The 21,380-nt window shown below is 41.9% G+C and overlaps 1 protein-coding gene and 1 long non-coding RNA gene across 3 annotated transcripts in view; one reads left to right on the top strand and one right to left on the bottom strand.

Moving 5' to 3' along the window:
- Positions 1-2,740: 2,740 nt before the first annotated feature.
- On the bottom strand, positions 2,741-7,551 carry LOC119827534. The gene is made up of 3 exons (XR_005287685.1): positions 7,467-7,551; positions 7,246-7,319; positions 2,741-2,960 (listed from the first exon to the last, which is right to left on the bottom strand). It is a non-coding gene; the product is annotated as an uncharacterized LOC119827534 (long non-coding RNA).
- An 84-nt stretch (positions 7,552-7,635) lies between these two features.
- Vps4b (vacuolar protein sorting 4 homolog B) overlaps positions 7,636-21,380 on the top strand; it is a 34,426-nt gene continuing 20,681 nt past the window's right edge. Inside the window, exons 1-2 of one of the 2 annotated variants that reach the window (XM_038349424.2) lie at positions 7,756-7,927; positions 19,926-20,037. In XM_038349424.2, the coding sequence (XP_038205352.1) occupies positions 7,901-7,927; positions 19,926-20,037 (139 nt within the window). In that variant the 5' untranslated portion in view covers positions 7,756-7,900. Of the gene's footprint in view, positions 7,928-19,925; positions 20,038-21,380 lie in introns of both variants that reach the window. The other variant, XM_038349423.2, reaches the window with a different exon arrangement.

Raw genomic sequence — 21,380 nt, 5'->3', positions numbered from 1 at the left:
GGAATGTTTGCTTATATGTCAAATAGGTGTGATCGCTGTGCCTTCCACTGGGACCCACAATGGAAGGAAAAAACTGACTCCTACAGGAGGAGAAACATGCACATGATTACATACCACACACATGGACACATGCACAAAAATACATAAATATGCGTACACACATACATGTAAGCATGTATGCATGCACACACAAATAAAATAAATTTAAAATAATTCCATATCATATGTTTTAATCTAAAATTCAACCTCCTTCCACCTAGTGCAGGAACAAGAGTATGAAATTTCTACCTTAAAATACTCTGAAACATCAGCTCAAACACTCGGAAACAGCAGCTTAAACACCCGAAAACATCAGCTCCAAACAGTTCTTAAGTTTGTCAGTTTCTGCTTTTTCATCTAACCATTTGAACCAATCTCAAAACGTATCTCTTTTCTAGGATTTTCTTTTTCTTTTTTTTTGTGTGCATCTATGTGTAAGTATGTACCTGCAAGCACTGATGCCTGTGGAGGCCAAGAGAAGACACTGGATCCCTTGGAGCTAGAGTTAACTGGTGGCTTTAGGCTACTTGACATAGGTACAGGGACCTGAACTTAGATCTTCAGCAAGAACACTACTCATCTGCTCATCTTTCTTGTCCCCCAAATCTATCTTCACATATTACACACAGAAGCTGACCAGTCATACAGCATTACATTACCAGACTACTCCTTGTAAGACTTCACTCAAGCGGACGGACCTTTTCCTCGGGGGGTCACCGCTCAGTCTTTGTATCCTCTGTCTGGAGTACTGTCTTCACTTAAAAACTCACCAAAGGGCTGATTAATCAATGTTCAGCTAGTGACTGACTCATGAGGCTTCTCCATGTGTTCTACAAACAACTACAACCAATTTGTGCTTTTTCATGAGAAAAATTAAATCATTTAAAAAATATTTATGGTTGAGGATTGCTCAGTGGTTAAGAGTGCATTGTTCTTACAGAAGACCCAAGTTAAGCTCCCAGTGCCCAGGTCAGGTGACCTATAACCACCTGTAACTGCAGCACCAGGTTATTCACTCCCTTCTGGCCTCCACAGGCAACTGTGTTGTAAGAAGCTACTTGCTTGTCCTGGCCACCCAGAACCTAAATAATCACACAAAACTGTATTAATTAAATCACTGCTTGGCCCATTCACTCTAGCTTCTTATTGGTTAACTCTTACATCTTAATTTAACTCATTTCTATCAATCTGTGTATCGCCACATGGCTGTGGCTTACCGGGTAAAATTCCCAGTGGCTGTCTCCGCTCCATGGCATCTCTCTGACTCCACCTTTCTTTCTCCCAGCATTCAGTCCAGTCCTCCCCACCTACCTAAGTTCCGCCCCATCAACAGGCCAAGGCAGTTTCTTTATTCATTAATGGTAATCACAGCATACAGAAGGGACTCCCACATCACAACTGCACTCACATGCACATTCCCACATGCATAAACCTCATGAAGCTGACATTTAACATTGGTCATCAGATCCTGTTTCAAAAAAAGTTGATAGCATCAAGAACTGATATGTGTTGACATATGTTCATGGACTTTGAAAAGCAAAAGCAAAAGGAAGATGGCAGCAAAGCCGAGGTTTGCACAAAGATTTTCTTGACGTGGGTACAGATGAGGTAAAGGAGGGCCAACTGCACTGTTTCCAGAAAGAAAAGCACGCTGTGACAAAGTTGGGCTGGAGTCTTCTCTGGTGTGGCGCATGACTGCTGCTCTTACACTGCATTTCCTTTGTGTCTGTTAAACGCTGCTGGGTTGACTTGATTTAAAAATCAAATGAAAATGTGAACCACTGACATGTACTGTATTTCCCAGGAAAATGTTCTCTCAACTCAGATAACACTATGCCAAATTGTGTTGTTCATGTCGATAGTCACTAGCTTAACGATGACATTGTCACTGTTTGGGAGATCATACTATTCAGTGCTGGGTCATCCTATGACTGAACCTAGGTTCCGCTTCTGAAACTCTTCATTAAGTACATGAAGGATGGTTTTGAAGTAAAATCGATTCCACCCCAGTACTACTCTGTTCTAGTTCCTTTCCTGTTGCTGTGATAAAATATCCAATGAAGCAACTTCAGGGAGAAAGGGTTTATTCTGAAAGTTCGAGATACGGCCCATCATGGCAGCAGTGAAGGCAGCAGGAGCTTGAAGCAGCTGGTCACTGTTGTTCACACCCAGGAAGAAGAAACCAATGAATACTTGTTCATGCTCTGAGCATAAGAAATGGTGCCGCCCAGAGTGGGCAGATCTCTCCACCTCAGTTAACTTAATAAGACAACCCCCACAGACACACGTGATGCTATCTCCCAGGTGACTGATTCTATATCTGTTTGAGGTGACAGCTGAGATCAGCCATCACATGCCCTCAGCCCACATATCAGTATTAAGATGGTGACAATGATCATAAAGGACTCTCTTTTCTTAGTAAAGACAGCTGGAAAAGTCACTCTGAAGTTGTGCTCCACAGAAAAATAAAGCTATTATGTCCTTTATCATCAGGATTATAATCCCTGTAAGGTGCACAAGTGTCTGTATACAACTGCCACCCATACTCCTGTAAACAACCCTAATAAACCTCCATAGGCAAATCTCAATCTCTCTCTCTCTCTCTCTCTCTCTCTCTCTCTCTCTCAAATTAGGAGGATAATTTGGAGAAGGAAGTAGAAGTGAACATGATAAAATTACACTACATACATATATGAAAATGTCAGTGAAATTCCTTATTACTTTAATTAATATATGCTAATTAAAACATTCAAAACACTTTAAAAAACTTCTGTGAAGGTTGGAGAGGTTGCTCAATCAGTTAAGAATGTTTCCTGCTTTTTTCAAGGACCCAAGTTCAGATCCCAGCATCAAGTGGTTCACAATGACCTGTAACTCTAGCTCCAGGGGATCCAATGCCCTTTTCTGCTCACCATGGATACCTGCACACACAAACAGAAAGTTGGAGAAGATGTCATTGAACAAAGGGACCATGCTCCAGCCCCAGCAGCAGCAGTACTTGCCAGCTTTGGCCACATGGTCCTGGCTTTAGAGTCAAAGAAAGAAGAAAGGGGATATGGAATCTCTCTGTGTGACTATGGAAAGCTGCAAAAGCCAGGCATGTGTCAGGGGTGTCCCTGAATGGAGGCCTAGAGAGCTCATTGCATGAAGCTGTAAAGTTGAAGCTGGATTGCCTTAGAGATCCCAAAATGTTGGAAATGCCAGATCTGTGGAATACATAATAAGAAATGCTGCTAACAAGGAATAGAACCAGCCCAAGAGGGAGAAGTGATGCAGACAAAGCAACTGAAAGAAGTTGGAAACCCGAAGAGCTTTTTTTTTTTTTTTTTTTTTTTTTTTTTGGTTTTTCGAGACAGGGTTTCTCTGTGGCTTTGGAGCCTGTCCTGGAACTAGCTCTTGTAGACCAGGCTGGTCTCGAACTCACAGAGATCCGCCTGCCTCTGCCTCCCGAGTGCTGGGATTAAAGGCGTGCGCCACCACCGCCTGGCCCGAAGAGCTTTTTGATATCAGACATGGAAGTAGAGAGTTTGGAGCTTGCCCAGCTGGTTTTTGGTATTGCTTTGGTCCTGTATTTTCTTACCGTGCCCCCCTTTCCTCCATTTATGAATGGTATTAGATACCGTGTGTCATTATGTTGGCAGTATGAGATCTGCTTTTTTTTTAATTTTCATTTTATAGGGGATTACAGGTTCATTTCCCAGCACCTACATCTTAACTTCAGTTCTGGGAGACTGGATGCCCTCTTCTGACCTCCACAGGCATCAGGCAAGCATGAAGTACACAGAAATACAAAGCATCTAAACACATAAATAAAACAAAAATTTAACAAGAAGTAAAACAAGTACCCTAAGTTGAAAGGGCTTGGTTTTCACAATACTTAGTATATTCAGAAAGGTGTGCCTCTCTGAGTGGACCAGCAGGTTTCTAGCCTGAGAATGCCCATGAGTCACCAGTCACAGGACCAGCCCTGCCAGCACTTGGCCTGCTTACCAGTTGTATTCCAGGTCATGAGATGGAAACTCAGCAAGTAGAGACCTGACTTGTGGGTATGCATGGGTGGCTGTGCAGGGTACGGAGAAGGTCTTACGACTATGCACTTCCTTTAAGTCTTCCATTTAAGACTGAGATGGATTCTGTTTATGAAACTGAATTTCAGGTAAAACTCTTTGAAAGGCTGAATCCATAAACACCACCCATAAGCTCCACTGATCTACTTCATTTCCAAAATTCCTGAAGTCAGAAAGTGGTTCCCTGAAAGGTTTCCCTTGAGGAAGGGAAGCTTCTTTGTTCAATTAACTTTGATTGTGTGAAAACACAATCAGTGGGTGTGTGTCGAGAAAAGGGCAGAGGGAGTTATAAGAACGTGTAAGGTTTAGTGCCCAGGGGATTAGTCTAGGAAGGTGGGGTTTTGGAGATCTACCCCTAGGAAGAAAGGATACTAAGCCAATGAGGGTAACAGATTGTTTTCTTATTTATGATTCGCAAGCACTCAACAGACATCTAAGGGGAATTAAAGTTCCAAGGTACAGTGAGAAAGAAGACATTTCCAAGACTTCATGAGTAAGGAACATTGGAACAGACACTTGAAGAATTTCTGTGTGTTTATTTAACAGGCTGAGTTAATCTAAAGCAATTGAAGAAAATGATCTACTATTAGCCAAACCCCATGAGGTAAGAAGTAAGCTTTGTGCCACAGGAACAACAAACAAACAGAGAGTATCCTGTTGGCTCTATGACCTCTCTCCTGAAGTGTAGAAGCAAGACACCAGGTACTTTATCCTATTACCTGCTTTCTCTTGATCCATTCTACAAGAGATACTCAGATTCTTCTCCATAAAGCCAATATCCCACCAGTCTAGAAGGACCAACAATGCTGGGCTTTCCCAAATCCTACTGGCTGCAGGGAAAGCCTGACACACAGAGCCCTAAGCACCCCAAAGCACCTACTAATACGTTTCCAGCATCATTTCCTTCTACTCTTTCTCCAGAGTGCTTCTGCTCTCTGCATGCCAACATCCCATAAATGTGTTGGATGGCTTCCATCTGTGCATTTATTCTATCCTGACTGCTGTCTGAAATGGCCTGGTCTATGGAAATCAATTTAAGAATTTGATGTTCTGTTCAAATGACTCTTCCCTTAGACATCCCTACCCAAGTAGTCAGAAATGAGCAGCCTCTAGTGCCATGGTGCATTCAGTCTCTAGTTACTTGTCACAGTTCTCAGATGAGATTGTCCCTGAAGACAGGTGACCTGGGTTCACGCTCCAGCTCTGCAAAGGGTCTTCTTGATCACCCAATTAGCTTCTTTATTTATAAAAATTGGACACTTACTATCTTAATTAGGGTCTCTATTGATGCAACAAATACTATGACCAAAAAGGAAAGTTGAGGAGGAAAGGGCTTCTTGAGCTTACACTTCCAGATTGCTGTTCATCACTGAAGGAAGTCAGGACAGGAACTTCAACAGGGCAGGATCCTGTAGGCAGGAGCTGATGCAGAGGCCATGGAGGGGTACTGCTTACTGGTTTGCTTCCCATGGCCTGCTCAGCCTTTCTTATAGAATCTAGGACAACCAGCACAGGAATGGCATTGCCTACCATGGGCTGGGCCCTCCCTTATTGATCACTAAGAGACTTTATTTTATAGAAGTTTGCAAACTTGGTCTCTCTGGGTGTCCAACGTATTGGAATAATTAGAGAGCCCTGAGCTCAGTCAGTTAGGTTTTCATAGTAGTAAAGGTGGTGATGAGGGGGTTCTGAGGTGTCCTGTCTAGGTGAGTGTGTGCTGGCAGGTGATCTTATCTACAACAGCTGGAATGTTAGGAATTTCCTTGGGATGATCTGTTCTTGGGTGGTGCCTGGGTAATCTCAGTTTGTGGTTCTTCCTGCACCCAGGTATTGCCTCAGGGTAAACTACTGAGACTCTGGCCTCCATTAAGCTTAACATGACTGGGTCCCACTGTTTCTCTATTCAGCTTAGCATAGCTGAGTCTTTGGTGACCTTGATGTTTTTATACAGCTGTTTATTTACAAGGAGAAACACCCTGTGAGGACTTTCTCATTTTTTTTCTCCTGATTAGAGTTGTGGGTTTGGAGGAATAGCATCACAGAAAATGTGCCTTCCTCTCTGCACATGGAGAGAACATCTTATCAGTGACACTGGTTGATGTCCAGTGTCTGGAACAGGCTGGCTCATGGTGATGATACTCGATACATCTCAACAGGGTTTTCAGTCTAACATTTAGACTACGTAGCAAGAACACGAACAGTGTGTTGATGCCTACTCAGCATTTGTACTTAGTTTCACTAGGTATTTAGGAATTGAAGGGCTGAGGGTACAGTTCATTTATGGAGGGCATGCTTAAGGCAAAGGATTTTTGGAGTCAACCAACATCAATGCACAAAAGAAAAATATTTCAGAAGTGGAACTGAGAGGTAAGTTAGAGTCTGGTCATATTTTCAGGGAAAGTCAAGCTTATTTGACCATCACTGGGAACCAGTAGCTGATTTTAAGCAATAAATTAAACAGCTTACTAATTATCAAATGCCCTGCTTTCTCAGGTTGGGTTCCTATTGTACTTCTGGGAAAAACGAGAAGCAAGGACTAAATTGCAGGACAGGGGTGAGCTCTGAACCTTGAGCCAGAATGTGGCAAGTTTGGTGATGCCAAACAGAAAGCAAAGAACAAAATTTGTGGTAGAAGGTAATTAATTTGGCTTTGACACAGCAAATAAAACCCTGTGGATGGATCTTGGGAAGGACACAGCAAATGCAAGGCAGAGGACAGAGTGGGCTTCAAAATTTTTATTTGAAGTCATTTCTGTCTATGGACACCTTCAGTAAGAGGATGAATGGAGATGGTGTAGAGGGAAGATATGACTTGAGAAAATTCGGTACCTAGAGGAGGGTGAGTGGGAGCCAGAGGAAAATGTAGAGGAGCATTAGAGAACTACAAAAGAGCAACTTCAAGGGTGGTTGAACATATTAAATACGGAAAGACAGTCCGTATGAATCGAAACGGGTAAATGCATACAGAAGAAATACTATTATAAACACCTATTCTACTCTGCTCTAAGAAGCCTAGCCAGGAACAAAGGAAGAAAACGGGGATTGCGCAGTGGACTGAGAAAAAGAATATTTCTGCTTCTAATCCTGATATGTACAATACCACTGAGGCCTCTGTTACCCTCTGGAGCCAATAACTTACTTTGTATATTATAACTGGTACTTTATATACTCGGTCTGCAAGACAGGTTTCAGCAGACTGCTTCATCGCCAGATCTAAAACGCAGAGACAGTAGCTGTGAGGAACGTTTTCACATAAATTTTCCAAAGCTTCCCGAGCCAACAGCGCGACCAGACCCATCACATCCACACGACGAATATAAACGTCTAGGGCAATGAACATTTAAAAGAAGTTGCACACACCCGTGACTGCATTACCCTGTCACTGCAAACCGCCCCACCCTTCAGGACTGAACTCGCCTAGAGCTGGCGTTCGCCCTGACTTCCGCCAGGCCGGGATCTTGACTTCCTGTTCTTATCTCGCGCGAACTCATCTGTGGCGAGATGCATCCTGGGTGACTAGTTAGCGCGCGTGCGGATGACGAGGCGGAAGTGCCGGCCGGGAGGCGGTACCAGAGCCCAAAGGGGCTCGGGATTGCGGAAGTTCTGTGGGGAGGGTCGGGTGGCTGGCAGAATCCGTCGTAGATTTACAGCTCCAGAGCCGAGGCTGCTGCTCGGGGTCTCAGAGCCACCGCATCCGGAAGAGTGCGACTGTGACCCGAGCGCGACTCGACGGTACCGCTGCCGGTGGTCCTCGGCCCGCGCTCCTTCGCACGGACCCGCCTCTGAGCCCCACCATGGCGTCCACGAACACCAACCTCCAGGTACCTCGGCCCCCCCTCAGCCTCTCTAAAGAGCCGGGCCGGGGGCGGTGCGGGGAGGGTGGGGGCGGGGAGCGAAGAACGGCCGCGCCCCTGTCCCGGGCCCAGGCAGGCGGGGCCGCGCCGACCCTGCTGCGGAGAAGGGGCGCTTCCCAAACGGGCTGGCCTTGCCGTCTGTCTGGGGGACTCTTGATTTGCTGGTGACATTGGAAAGCAAACCAGCAGAGTTGGGCCGAACTGGGCAGATCTCTGCAATCAGGAAGAGCTCCAGTTTCTCTACCAGGAAGGAAGGAAAAGTATAATTTTGGCAAAGCACTACTCTGGACAGTTTGGAATAGGGTCGTCTGGGTTTCTCATGCTGATAAACAAAGCTCTTCCAGGTGTCTGGTAAATATGAATACGAAAATAGCTCAAGAACCTGAGGTTAGAGCCATCCCCATGGATTCATTAAGAATATGTTTTTATGTATGTTCTCCCAGATTGCATTATTTAAGACCAGGGAGTATTTTAATCTGTATCTTCACTTCCTGCCTTCATCGGAAAAAAAAAAAAAGTGTTTTGTGTGTAAATTTTGGATTCCTAAGATAGCTAATGTTAGGAAAAGATTATTGCTCCTTCGTGGGACGGCATTCATTGACAGATGTTTGTGGCACTGTCTCCCAACATGGGATGTCAGTGGGGGGTTGAATGTGGCTTGGTGTCCAGACTTCTAGCCCAGTAGGTTAGTTATTTGTCAGAGAGTAGAACGAAATACCCTCCAATATCGATCTTTTGGTAGTTTCTCCAATAGTTACTTGTTGAGTAACAATAAGTAGCAATGATAATGTAAATGGAGGATAATTGATTGTGAAGAAATTCCACCAGAAGGAGGGCCCTTTAAACAGAGATCAGCACACACAAAGAAAGGGTGGAGAGGCTTGACTGGTGCTCCTGTTGGGAAGTTCAGCCTAGAAGATTATTTAAATGTTTGCTATCTTCAGTAAACTCTAATTGCAACCATGGATTATTTCTGAGAATAGAGTTCACTGTTGATGTGTGTGCTTATCTTTTCCACCAAGTTTTTGTAAATCTATTTTTTTTGTAGCCCTATTCAGAAAACGTTGTTTGGATTTAGTTTGGTTGGTTTTGGGGTTTAGGGGCTTTTTTTGTTGGTTTTGTCTTTGCTTTTTTGTTTTCTGTAAATGCATTTGTTTATTGGTAAAGGCTTTCCTTTGGATATTAAAGATGGTTTCTTTTTTTGTTGTTTTTGTTTGTTTTGTTTTGTTTTGGGTTTTTCGAGACAGTTTCTCTGTAGCGCTGGAGCCTGTCCTGGAACTAGCTCCTGTAGACCAGGTTGATCTCGAACTCACTGAGATCCCCCTGCCTCTGCCTCCTAAGTGCTGGGATTAAAGGCATGTGCCACCATTGCCTGGCAAAAGATGGTTTCTTTTGTAGTACTTAGCATCTTTATAGCATTTGTACTTTGACTCTGTAACCAGGTGTGTTGTGTTTGAATGGACTGTGGAATGCTAGGTGTTCTTCAGTGACCCAGACTGAAGCTGACAAATACTACAGTATAGGTGTGAGTGGTAACGAGGAGGATGCTGAGCTGCAGTTGTTGGTGGTGGTGGTTTCAGGCCGGCTTTTCTCCTCCAGCCTTTTCAGCTTTCTAGCTAGGAAATTCAGATGGAAAACTGCTAAATGAGCAGCTTTCCCAAGGAACAAAGCAAAACATCTTTGTAGACAGACACTTTCAACCTAGTGCAGGATGCAAAGAAATAAAACAAAAAATGATTCCATAAATGCAGTAACAGGATTAGAGGTTAGTGTGGGTCAGCATCCAGGGAGGGTGCAGCTCACTCTCCCAAGGACAAATAAAAAAAACATTTCACGCAGAGGTGGTGTGATCTCGGATAATGTGAACTAGCTCCGGTCGTCTCAGTGTTGGATGTCATTGAATCCTCAGGACAGCTCTTCGAGCTGAATGCTACTCCAGTTTCACGGGATTAGAACTTGAACTTGTCGATCCTTTGGTGTGCTGAAAGACATGCAGCTATTAGTGTTGAGGGCAATTTTGAACCCAGGCCTGTCTGCTTACAAGCATGCGGGGGTTTTTCACTGCAAGATTCTGGTTCTTTGAAGAAGAATGGTGAATGCTTTCCAGGTAGAAAAAAATGCAGAAACATAATTTTTAAAAAAAGTAAAACAAAGCAAAAAACCTTGTAGAGAGATGGAGAAAACTCCAAGTAAAAGAACGTGAAGTAAAACTCAAAGATGACCCAGTCCTAAATATTTGTTGTCCATATAAAACCGTTAAGATTTGGGGAATTGGGGTGTGTGTGTGTGTGTGTGTGTGTGTGCAGAAAGCAACTGATAGAACACAGTATAATCATTAGAAGCATGTACAGGCAATCATAGGAATCTAGACCAGTTAGTTTTGGGGAGTGTGTTGCACCAGGAGAGCCATACTGGCACTGAAGCCTTGAGAAGCTGGGGTTTTACAGGGAGACAATGGCATAGGGTTCTTTGTATGTATGTCATTTGCCTTGGTTTGGGTTATACCAGCATGACAGGAACTCGGTGTGCAAGGAAGGAACCAGAATTCCTAACAGTCACCAGGAGTTTGTGTGCTGCATCTTATGTTGGGTCCTCATTCTGCTGTACGTGGATGAACAGTGGAGAGGCAGTTTCATGCTTTTGTTTCAGAGTCAAACTTTGATCTGCATACAGTAACATCTGACTGGTAGCCAGTATGAATGAAAGGGGGCCAATTACAAGACAGAGGTCTGTGTGGGGGAAGGTGGTGACTGGCCAAATTAGGGTGGTCCCTATTTTAAATGCCCAAGAAAGGCTGGTGCAGAGAAAATTTTAAGAAAGAAAATAGTTCAGTCTGTGTCTTAAATTAAAAATTAAGAGAGGAGGAATTGGAGTCTGGGTTTTCTATAAACGTTCTGGGCTGACTATTAAAATGGATATAAGTTGGTTTTGAAGATAAAAACAAGCATGCATGGAGAGAAGAAAAAGAAATTGAGTTCTGAACTAATTTTGAGATGTTTGTTGAGACAGCCAGATGGAAATGCCAAGTGAGCGTTTTGTATACACATGCTTGGGGACTGCACCTGCAATAAGGATCTGGGAGTTCATCATAAAGGTGGTGGACACAGAGAGTCCCATCTTGGAGAATTTACAGAATGAGAAGAATATAGCGTATGTTCTATAGCGTATCAGAGACACTGGAAAATAATCACAGCACAGTAAGTATCTAGTGGTTAGTGGTGTAATGAAGACCAAGAAAGGAGATACTGTTCAGGTATTTGTTACTAGTGCTGTGTCCTATAGAGAGAGGAAGTTAGATGAGCAAGTGCTTTCACAGTCAAAAGACAGCATTTCAGGAATAGGAGCTAAAGAAACTCAAATGAACTTGGGGCTTTCTCTGGGATTTTATTGTCGAGGTAAAGAGATGCTAAGGTGGCAGTTAGAGAGAATTCTAGGATCCCAAGAAAGCTGGTGTGTTATAATGGAATATTGTATCTATTGATCTGAGACAGAACTTAAACATGTTTTTCTTCAGGGGAGGCCCCAACCAAAAAGGGAAGGGCTGAGCAGAACAGTCCAGTGGTGTGTCACTAATGGAGTGAGTAAACATCAAAGGGTTTGATGGAAACGGACTCTTGAGCATAGAGGAAAAGTCAGCCTTTGCGGATGGGGATGGAACGTCTTTGTCCGTATGCTATTTTCTAGGATGGATACTCCATCCAGAAAAAGCCAATCTCAGATCTTCCTGAACTTTGTACTTTATATTGATGGCTAGGACCTGACTGACCCTGGGGCAGTGAAGTCACTTGGTCATATGCCAGCCCTATGCTGATGCATGCAAAAGAGAAGACATAACCCCCGACTTTGTGAAGCTTTTCATCTAGTGAGAGACAGAGAGCAAAGAGACAAATAATAACAAAAAGAAATGTATATAATTATAGCAACCTGGAGCATTTTATTCGTAGGAGTGATGTGGACATTGTGATCAAAATGGAATAAATTTGGAAATCAGCTTCATAAAGATTGTCAGCCCTGAGTCCTTAAAAACATTCCATGGCTCAGACCAAATTCTGAGGGAGGTATGTCAGTCTCAGATGTCAGGGTGCAAATCCTGAAGCTGAACTGCTTGTGTGCTCTTGTGTAGAATGGAGCAGCGGACTATGTCCCGCCACCCGGCTAGCTTTACCCAAAATAATTACACAGAAACTGTATTCATTTAAATACTTCCTGGCCCCTGGCCCGTTATCTGTAGCTTCTTATTGGTTGATTCTCATATCTTGCTTTAACCCATATTTAGTAATTTATATAGCACCACGAGGTGTGGCTTACCAGGAGAGATCTTAACGTGCGTCCATCTCGGAGAGGAGAAGCATGGCGACTGCATATGGTGACTGCCTGAAGCATCTCCCCACTCCTGCTACCCAACATTCTGTTCTGTCTACTCCGCCTACCTAATTTTCTGTTCTCTTAAAGGGCCAAGGCAGTTTTCTTTATTAATTAACCAATGAAAGTAATATAGACAGATAACTCTCCTCCATCATTTCCCCTTTTTCTGTTTAAACAAAAAAGAAAGGCTTCAACTTTAACATAGCAAAATTACATATAACAAAACAGTTATCAAGCAAGTATTACAGTTACAATATTTAGATCTATTTTATCTTTTATGATAACTAAGGAAAGCTATAACTATCTATTTATTCTTTAACTCCATCAAAGACTCCAGAAGGATATAATATTACCTAAGTAAACAAGAAATATGCAACTTTCAAACTCTAGAAATGACAGAGACAATTCGCTGCCTGGACAGTCACCCAAAGTTCCTCTGTACCGTTGGGGCATCCATCTTCGGCCTTCAGGCCCATAGTGTCCAGCAGACATTTCCATGATGCAGGAAATTCCAAAGACAGTTCAGTCACTTTCTGCTGTGTCCTGCAGACCGTCTTGCAGACTCTTTCACGAATCAGGAACCCCAAAAGACCATCTCACCTTTAGGCAAGTTCAGCAGACCTCTCTCTGCAGGTTCTTTGTGTGCAGTTTATGCAACAGTCCAGGCAAGAGCAGTTTCTTGCCCAAATGGCTAATAAACTCCATAAGTAGCCTCTTCGATGCCCATCTTCCTCTCGAAGTAGATTGGTGCTGCCAGGAGCAGATGTGTCTCATTATCATGAAAAGCCCTAAGTTATTAAAAATCTTAACTGCCATGTTCTGTAGTCTTTGAAAGATATGAAGAATGCCTATCTGAAATATATCTATGCACATCTAGAAAATCTAACATGACTACAAGCTTGACTATTATCGATGATTATCCATTAACAACCTATATTTCCTAATTATACATTACATTTTAAAATGAACTACACAATCACAATAGCTTAATGAAGATCAGAAATACATATACATATAACAAAATTGACCTTAAAATCCATACCAATGCAAATCATTCATATCTATATTATATCTCCCTTTAAATGTAAAAGAACATTTATAAACAATATTTGGGAAAATGGGCGCAGTTTTTTTCTCTCCAAACTACTTCCTGCTGAATGGGGGCGCTGTTAATAAGATCTTTCATGGTGTAACCTGTCTGCCAGGTTCATCTCAGTCGGCAGTTGAGTGAAGTAATTTTTTGAAGATGTTCATAGCAACCTTTCAGGAAGGCGTGGTCTATCATACCATATTGGGATAGAAGCAATCCACAGAGTCTCATCCTCTGTGAAAACAAAAGAAGAAACTCTTCCAAAGCATGATATCCTTAGATCCAAGTTCTGAAGTCAAGATACCTTTAAGATATCCATTCTGGTCTAGCCTGGCAGCCCATATAATGAAATGTCTCTCTGTATTTAGTTCCTTTACAGTCAAAAATTTCAAAGAAAACACAATAAAATACATAATCCAGACTCTGTGAATTTTCCATTTTTACGTGGCTTATTCTTACTCTATCACTTTACTTTATTCTGTCTCTTTAAAGACTTTACCCTTTTTTTAAGGCATTAACTTTATTCTCTCTATTTTTTCTCTCTCTCAAGCCTACGTACATTCATCCAACACTGTGACCCATTTAAAGGTCTTTTCTGTCTGAATCTTTTTTATTGTGAATCTGTAATTTCTTACTGTCGAGAAACATGTTTGATTTCTGCCTTTACATCGCTAAGCACTTAAGACTCTAAGCTGTGACATTCCTGGGTCAAAAACAGGTACTGTGAGCTTGCCACACCCAGTCCAACATGGTGGAGCCACTTGTGCCTCTGAGTTGCAGAGCAGCAGACTGCTCTGAATGTTGGCTCCACCTCTCTCCAATTTCAAAATGGAGGATGTACCATTTTGTGCTAGCTCTGTGGCCGCCAGGTAGGAGCCGCACTCAGCATTTTAACTCTGAGACTGATCGTGCAGCACAGAAACTCTTTTCATCAAAGTTACAGCCAAATCTGATGCACAGAGCACTGCGCAGTCTGAAAACATCTCTCTGTATGGCGGCAGAAATCCGCCATGCTCTCCCGATCGCCTAAGCCTGATTCCGCCATCTGCCCAGGTGCAGGCAGGGAGCAGTGAGCCATTGGCCTGGTCTCAGAGTACTTTCTTTCTGATCCCAAGCGGGCACACAAGCATCCAGTCCCATAAAAGCAATTGAAATGCTTTAAAGCCAGAGTTTGCACTGGCGGCACAGCACCAGAAAGCCGCGTTTTAAAATGACTCAGCTTTTTCTCTGCCGCTATTGCCAAAAACAGGAAATCTCTCTACGGCACGTCCTAGCAAACAGCAAAAAGCTGTGTTAAAGTCTCTCTCTCCTTTATTTAAAGCCCTCTCAGGTTTTTAAGTGTATTTAGTCACCACGTTGGAGCGCCAATCTGTAGAATGGAGCGGCGGGCTATGTCCCGCCACCCGGCTAGCTTTACCCAAAATAATTACACAGAAACTGTATTCATTTAAATACTTCCTGGCCCCTGGCCCGTTATCTGTAGCTTCTTATTGGTTGATTCTCATATCTTGCTTTAACCCATATTTAGTAATTTATATAGCACCACGAGGTGTGGCTTACCAGGAGAGAGATCTTAACCTGCGTCCATCTCGGAGAGAAGCATGGCGACTGCATATGGCGACTGCCTGAAGCATCTCCCCACTCCTGCTACCCAGCATTCTGTTCTGTCTACTCCGCCTACCTAATTTTCTGTTCTCTTAAAGGGCCAAGGCAGTTTTCTTTATTAATTAACCAATGAAAGTAACATAGACAGATAACTCTCCTCCATCACTCTTGGAAATACCCAGAGAAGAGGGATTGTTGTTAGAGATGACAGGAATAGCCAAAGAGCAGAGATGCCTGGAGTTTTCCCTCATTCAGCAACTTAACAGTATGTCCATCACTTACCAGTGCCATTCTAGGCTCCAAAGCTCTCGACAGAGAAGTCTGTCTTCATGGGGATTACTGAGGAGGTGGCCTGTGAGTGCAGACAGCAGCTACTGCAGACGGAGTGATGGGAGAAGAGCGGGAAAGAGAGCTGACAGAGGAATAGAACCCAGCCTGGGCTTAGAAGATTCAGGGAGCCTTTTCTGAGGGGTGGCCAGCTGAAGTAGGACTAGAATGTTCCAGTACAGAGCTAGGGACTATGGCATGTAAGGCCATATAGACCGTGCTCCAGCATTTATATTCTGCTGCTTGCAGCGAGGAGACATCAAAGTGTGACAAGAGTGGAAGCAGGCTGACTGCCCACACACTACATGGGAATCACAGCAAAAACGAGTGGATTGGAGTGATTTGGGGGGAATGCAAAGATCTGTATTCCTAAAGAACAGCTCCCTCTTCAGAAACGTGCAGGACAGTTTCACGTGCAGGATGCCACCAAAACCAGGGGCCAAATGGGGCGTTCATCACCAATCAGACTTTAAAGGATTCAACGGATTCAACGTGCGAGACTGTTTTAGACTGTGTATTCCGTACACTATTTGACACCAGATACCTAAATAAGAGTTGTGCTGTAAGCTAGGCGTGGCGGAATGTCCGTGTAATCCCAGCAACTCTGGAGTATAGGACTGGAGGATTGCTAGAGTGCATAAGTTTAAGACCAGCGTGAGCAGCATAGCAAAATCTTGTCTTAAAAAAGTGAGATAAGGTTTTAGCATGTCATACTGGGCTTGTAGCAACCCACAATTGCCCACTGTGGACTAAGTGATGGAAATGAGTGACTAAAGAAACATAGCATTTCACGATAATCTGCAGAAAATTTTGTCTGAATAAGGACAGTATTTATTTATGCCTTGTGGCCTAATAAGCCCTTAGAGTATATGGTTGTGTGTACTGTTGCCCTAAGCACCTGTAACCATGTCTGTGACTTTCCACATTTATATCCTGCCTAGTTAAAACATGAGAAACTTGCCCTCACATTCTTACTGACCTGTGAAGCATAAAACTAGTTCCTTTTTGTCAATTCCAAAACATTGTAAGAGAAGGGTAGCCCCACCTGCTTCTCTACATCAGCACATGCTTCCGAGTCTAATGGTATTCCTGTATGTGAGTGGCTGTGGAGATTTGAGTGATTTTCATATTATTTATGTTCTTTTGTTTAGTGTAGCCTAAAGAGTATCATTCATATATTCCCATTCCCCGTTTGTTCTTATTTCTGTTAGATACAGTTTACTACCTAATTTAACCAAATTAGACTATTTTACTATGATTTTTTATTATGGTGTGTGTGTGTGTGCCACACAAACATGTGCCTTAGGAAAGGTCAGAGGATGACTTTGAGGAGTTCGTTCTCATTTTCTATTGTATGGTTCTCAGGAATCAAACTCAAGTCATCAGTGTTGGTGGTAAGGCACCCTTACCCACTGTGCCATGTCATCAGTCCCATGCCTATACCCTCCACCCATTGGAGTGTTTTAATAATTCATGGTTCTTTATTTTCATATATCTGCAAATGTTTTACATTAGAATTTATTTTATGTGTATGGGAGTATTGCCTGTATTGTGTCTGTGCTTTCTTTGTGTTATTAATGCCCATGAAGACTAGAAGAGGGCATTGGATTTCCTGAAAATGAAATTACAGATGGTTGTGAGCTATGGATGTAGGTTCTGGGAACTGAACGCTGGTCCTTTAGAAGAGCAGCGAGTGCTTTAATGCCACCTCCATGTTTCTCCAGCCTCTAAATTACAAAGCTTAGTCAGTGTTATTTTGACCTAATGTGCAGTTGTAAGAAGTGTGAGGTATTCAGTGTACCCTTCCCCTAGTTGCATGTTGTAAACTAGTACAGTCAGGATATTGATGTTGACACATTGAGTAGCTCTTACTCATTCCCCACTTTGACGTGTACTTTTGTGTGCTTCCGTTTCTGTCAGGACAGTTTTAGCCTCTCTAAACTGATTGTGTGGCCAGCATATAAGCAGTTTAGAGCAGCTCTATAGGGACCCCTCATGCTGTTCTCATGTCCACTCTCCATTTTCTCCTTTGCTCACATTCCAGTTCCCTGGCAGAATTCATTCCTGCTCATCTCACATTTTGACGTTTTGAGAACGTTAGATAAATGGAGTCATTAATACAGAACCAGTAGCATTGGCTTCTTTTTTTGTTTTTTTGTTTTGTTTTGTTTTTTGGTTTGGTTTTATTTGTTTGTTTTTGTTTTTCGAGACAGGGTTTCTCTGTGTTGTTTTGGAGCCTGTCCTGAAACTAGCTCTCATAGCTGGCCTCGAACTCACAAAGATACACCTGCCTCTGCCTTCCGAGTGCTGGGATTAAAAACATGTGCCACCACTGCCCAGCAGAATTGGCTTTTTGCAGTAAACATAATAGCCTCAAGATTCATCCAAATCTTATATAGCAATAGTTAATCGCTTTTTATTGCTGCCTAGTGTTTCATGGTATTTTTATATAACTGTTTAGCTGTGATACTATTGAAGGCTATCTGGAACATTCACTCATATACAGGATTTTTTTAAAAGATTTATTATGTATACAACATTTTGCCTCCATGCCAGAAGAGGGCACCAGATCTCATTACAGATGATTTTGAGCCACCATGTGGTTGCTGGGAATTGAACTCAGAACCTCTGGATGAGCAGCCAGTGCTCTTAACCTCTGAGCCATCTCTCCAGCCCCCATATACAGGATTTTTTGTGACATAAATCTTTCTTTAGGTGATTGTCTAAGAGTGTAGTTGCTTGTTTATATATTAGCTAAATACTTTGTTCTGTAAATAAAAACCAGTTTTTCAGAATTTCTAGACCATTATACATTCTTAGCATCCCTTCCAGCGTTGATGTGTTTGTTTTTACTCTTAGCCATTGTGATAGATGTTTGGTCTTTTTCATTGTGGTTTTAATTTGCATTGTTCAAATGTCTAATGATGGTATGCCGTCTATAGTCTCGTTGGTGAAATTATGTTTCCCCATTAACTAAATGGATTATTTTTTTAAGCTCATGCTACACTGTTTTGGGACAGCTTGCAAGAACAGTTCGTTCTCTTCTACTGTGTGGGTCTCTCAAATCAACCAAGCTGGGTAGCAGGACCCCTTATTTGCTGAACCATCTCACTGGCCCATTAAGATTCTTTTTGAACTGTTATGTCTTCAGGATCCCTTTGTGCATTCTAGTAGATGTTTCTCTTTGTCAGATGTTTCACAGTATTTCGTCCAATCTGTACTGTCTTTTCATTATTTAGTAGAATCTTTTAGAGAACAAATGTTGTTAAATTAATATGTTTGATGTTAGCATCTTTTTATTTTATACACTGCTTTTGATGTTAAGTATAAGAATTTTTCTTTTTTTGTTTTTTTTCTATAAGTTTTATGTTTAAGTTTCTGTTCATTTTGAGTTAGCTTTTCGAGACAAATGGGACTTAAGTTAATATTCCTTTTTGTTCCCGCATGGCTGTCCACTTGCTACAATACCATTTCAAAAGCCTACTTTCCTATTGTTGACTTGGTTCTACATGTCTTTAAATATTCCTTGGCTGTGTTTGTATGGCTCTATTTCTGAGAAGGTCTTCCTTTTTTAAAATCTTTACTGTAAGCCGGGCAGTGGTGGCGCACGCCTTTAATCCCAGCACTCGGGAGGCAGAGGCAGGCGGATCTCTGAGTTCGAGGCCAGCCTGGTCTACAAGAGCTAGCTCCAGGACAGGCTCTAAAAAAAAAAAAAGCTGCAGAGAAACCCTGTCTCGAAAAACCAAAAAAAGAAAAAAGAAAAAAAAAAATCTTTACTGTAGTTCCCATCATAGATGTGAAAAGGTAGAAAATGAATCCTTGTCAAATCATCAGAAAATGCCCATCATAAATACTTTTCATGTTACTAAATGTTTAAAACATTGTTTTAATGGTCTTTTAATATTCTTTGATGTGACACTATTTTGGTTTGTTTGTTTTTCATGGCAGGGTTTCTCTGTGTAGCCCTGGCTGTCCTAGAACGTGCTCTGTGAACCAAACTGGTGTTGAATTTAGAGATCTACCTGCCTCTGTCTCCTTAGTGCTAGGATTAAAGGTGTGCACTGCTACTGCCCGGCACTAGTTGTTTGTTTGTTTTTTAAATGTTTTTGCTCGGTATAGTTTTGGAACTTTTCAGAGTCTTGATATCTCGTTGTTCCATGGGGGTTTTATCTTTGTGCATTATGTTTCTGCTTTAGGAAGCAGCACTAGGCTTTTTCAAATGCTTTAAATTTATTTTATGTGTATGGGTATTCTGTCTGCATGTGTATCTGTGTACCTGTGTGTGCCTGGTGCCCACAGAGGCCAGAAGAGGTCGGGTCCTCTAAATTGGAGTTACAGACATTTGTGATCTGACGTGGGTGTTAAGAATTGAACCCTGGTCACCTAGAAGACTAGCCAGTGCCCTTAACCTCTGAGCCATGTCTCCAGTCCAGCAGTTAACTTAATTTTGAGAATTTCCCTAACTACTCCTTCTTAATTAAATCTCTCTGCCTCCTCCATTTGGGGGGAGCATTGTTTGCTTCAAACTTAAGATTTATGCTTCCATATTAAGTTTATTATTTTGCCTCCCTCAAACAGAAAGCAATAGATCTTGCAAGCAAAGCAGCCCAGGAAGACAAGGCTGGGAACTATGAGGAAGCTCTTCAGCTCTACCAGCATGCTGTTCAGTATTTTCTTCATGTCGTTAAGTGTAAGGCTGCTTTATTTTATTTAAACCTGTGCACTAAAGGGGAAAAGATTGTTACATGTACAAAAATCCAAATACAAAGCCAAGAGAATTTAAAGATCTAAGGCCACCAAATAAAAATAAAGTCCCCTTTCTCCTAACTTTTAATTACTGCTCACACATGTGACAGCTGTTATAGTTGTTACTTCATACACCCAGTATCTTTTTGTGTATTCAGTGGAGAAACCCTTGTTTTATAGATAACCTGTACAGATTACATGATTTGAGCTTAATCATTGCCTAAGCATATCTTGGAAATGATTTGTTGTAAAAATAAATTGGGAGATACTAAGTGTATCTTACAAATGCTCTACTCTGGGAACTGGAGATTCAACACTGAGAAACAAGTGCATGAAAACCTGTAAGGTCCATCACTAATCTTATACTCAGTGTGTTGGGTTGTTTTAATTTGAACTTTCCCATTTAAGTGGAGGGGAGGGGTTATGCTAAAGAAAAACTGAAAAGGAAATAGAACACATAAGAGACATGAGGATAATACTATGCGTTGTCTATATTGTTCAAGTCCACATTTCAAAATAGCCATGATAGAGGCCGTTATGTAATACAGTTACCATGTTGTTGGTGCACATAATGTATGTGACTTCTGTTACTTTGTATACTTTGAAATAAAGCAAAGATGTTAATGAGGTTATTAACTGCTTTACTTCTTATTATCTTTTATATCTTAAATTTTTATTCACTTGTATTAATTTTATTTATCAGTATATGTGTGCAGTGAACAGAGAGCAAATCAGCTTCTGCTTTTCTAACTCCACCTTCCCAGCCTTTAGTAACCTACATGCAGAGTTGTGTGTCATCTCTCTTGTGATTGGTTCTATATAAGACAAACAGCTTTCAGTTCAGCTATCTGAAAACTGTTAAGGGAAGAATTTGAAACGTATAGACTCTTAAATACTTTGCTATTATAGAACATTAACTTAAAATATCTACCATTTTGCTCTGAGGTTTTTTTGTTTGTTTGTTTTTAAATTCACACTGTTGACCTCCAGCCCTGAACAGGAAGGAACAGAAAAGGGTGATAATCATTGGATACAATGAGTAAGAGATGGAAGTTCCTAGTTAAAAGAGTATCTCTTAAGCTTGAACCTTTCTCTGTTGAGTACTATTATTAGCTTCTTTTCTGATGTCCTGATAGAATACCCTGGCGGAAAACAAGTTAGGAAGAAAGACTTCATACTTCATTCTGCTTTACATATAGTTCCAGAGGGAATCCTGCTTGTCATCACAGGAAAGGCACAGCAGGAGAGTGTGGCCAGCCAGTCTGGGAGTCAGAAAGCTAACTGATC

Source organism: Arvicola amphibius, chromosome 12 (genome assembly GCF_903992535.2).
Source record: "Arvicola amphibius chromosome 12, mArvAmp1.2, whole genome shotgun sequence".
In the NCBI taxonomy this organism is placed as follows: Eukaryota; Metazoa; Chordata; class Mammalia; order Rodentia; family Cricetidae; genus Arvicola; species Arvicola amphibius.
This window is presented reverse-complemented; position numbering and strand designations above follow the sequence as displayed.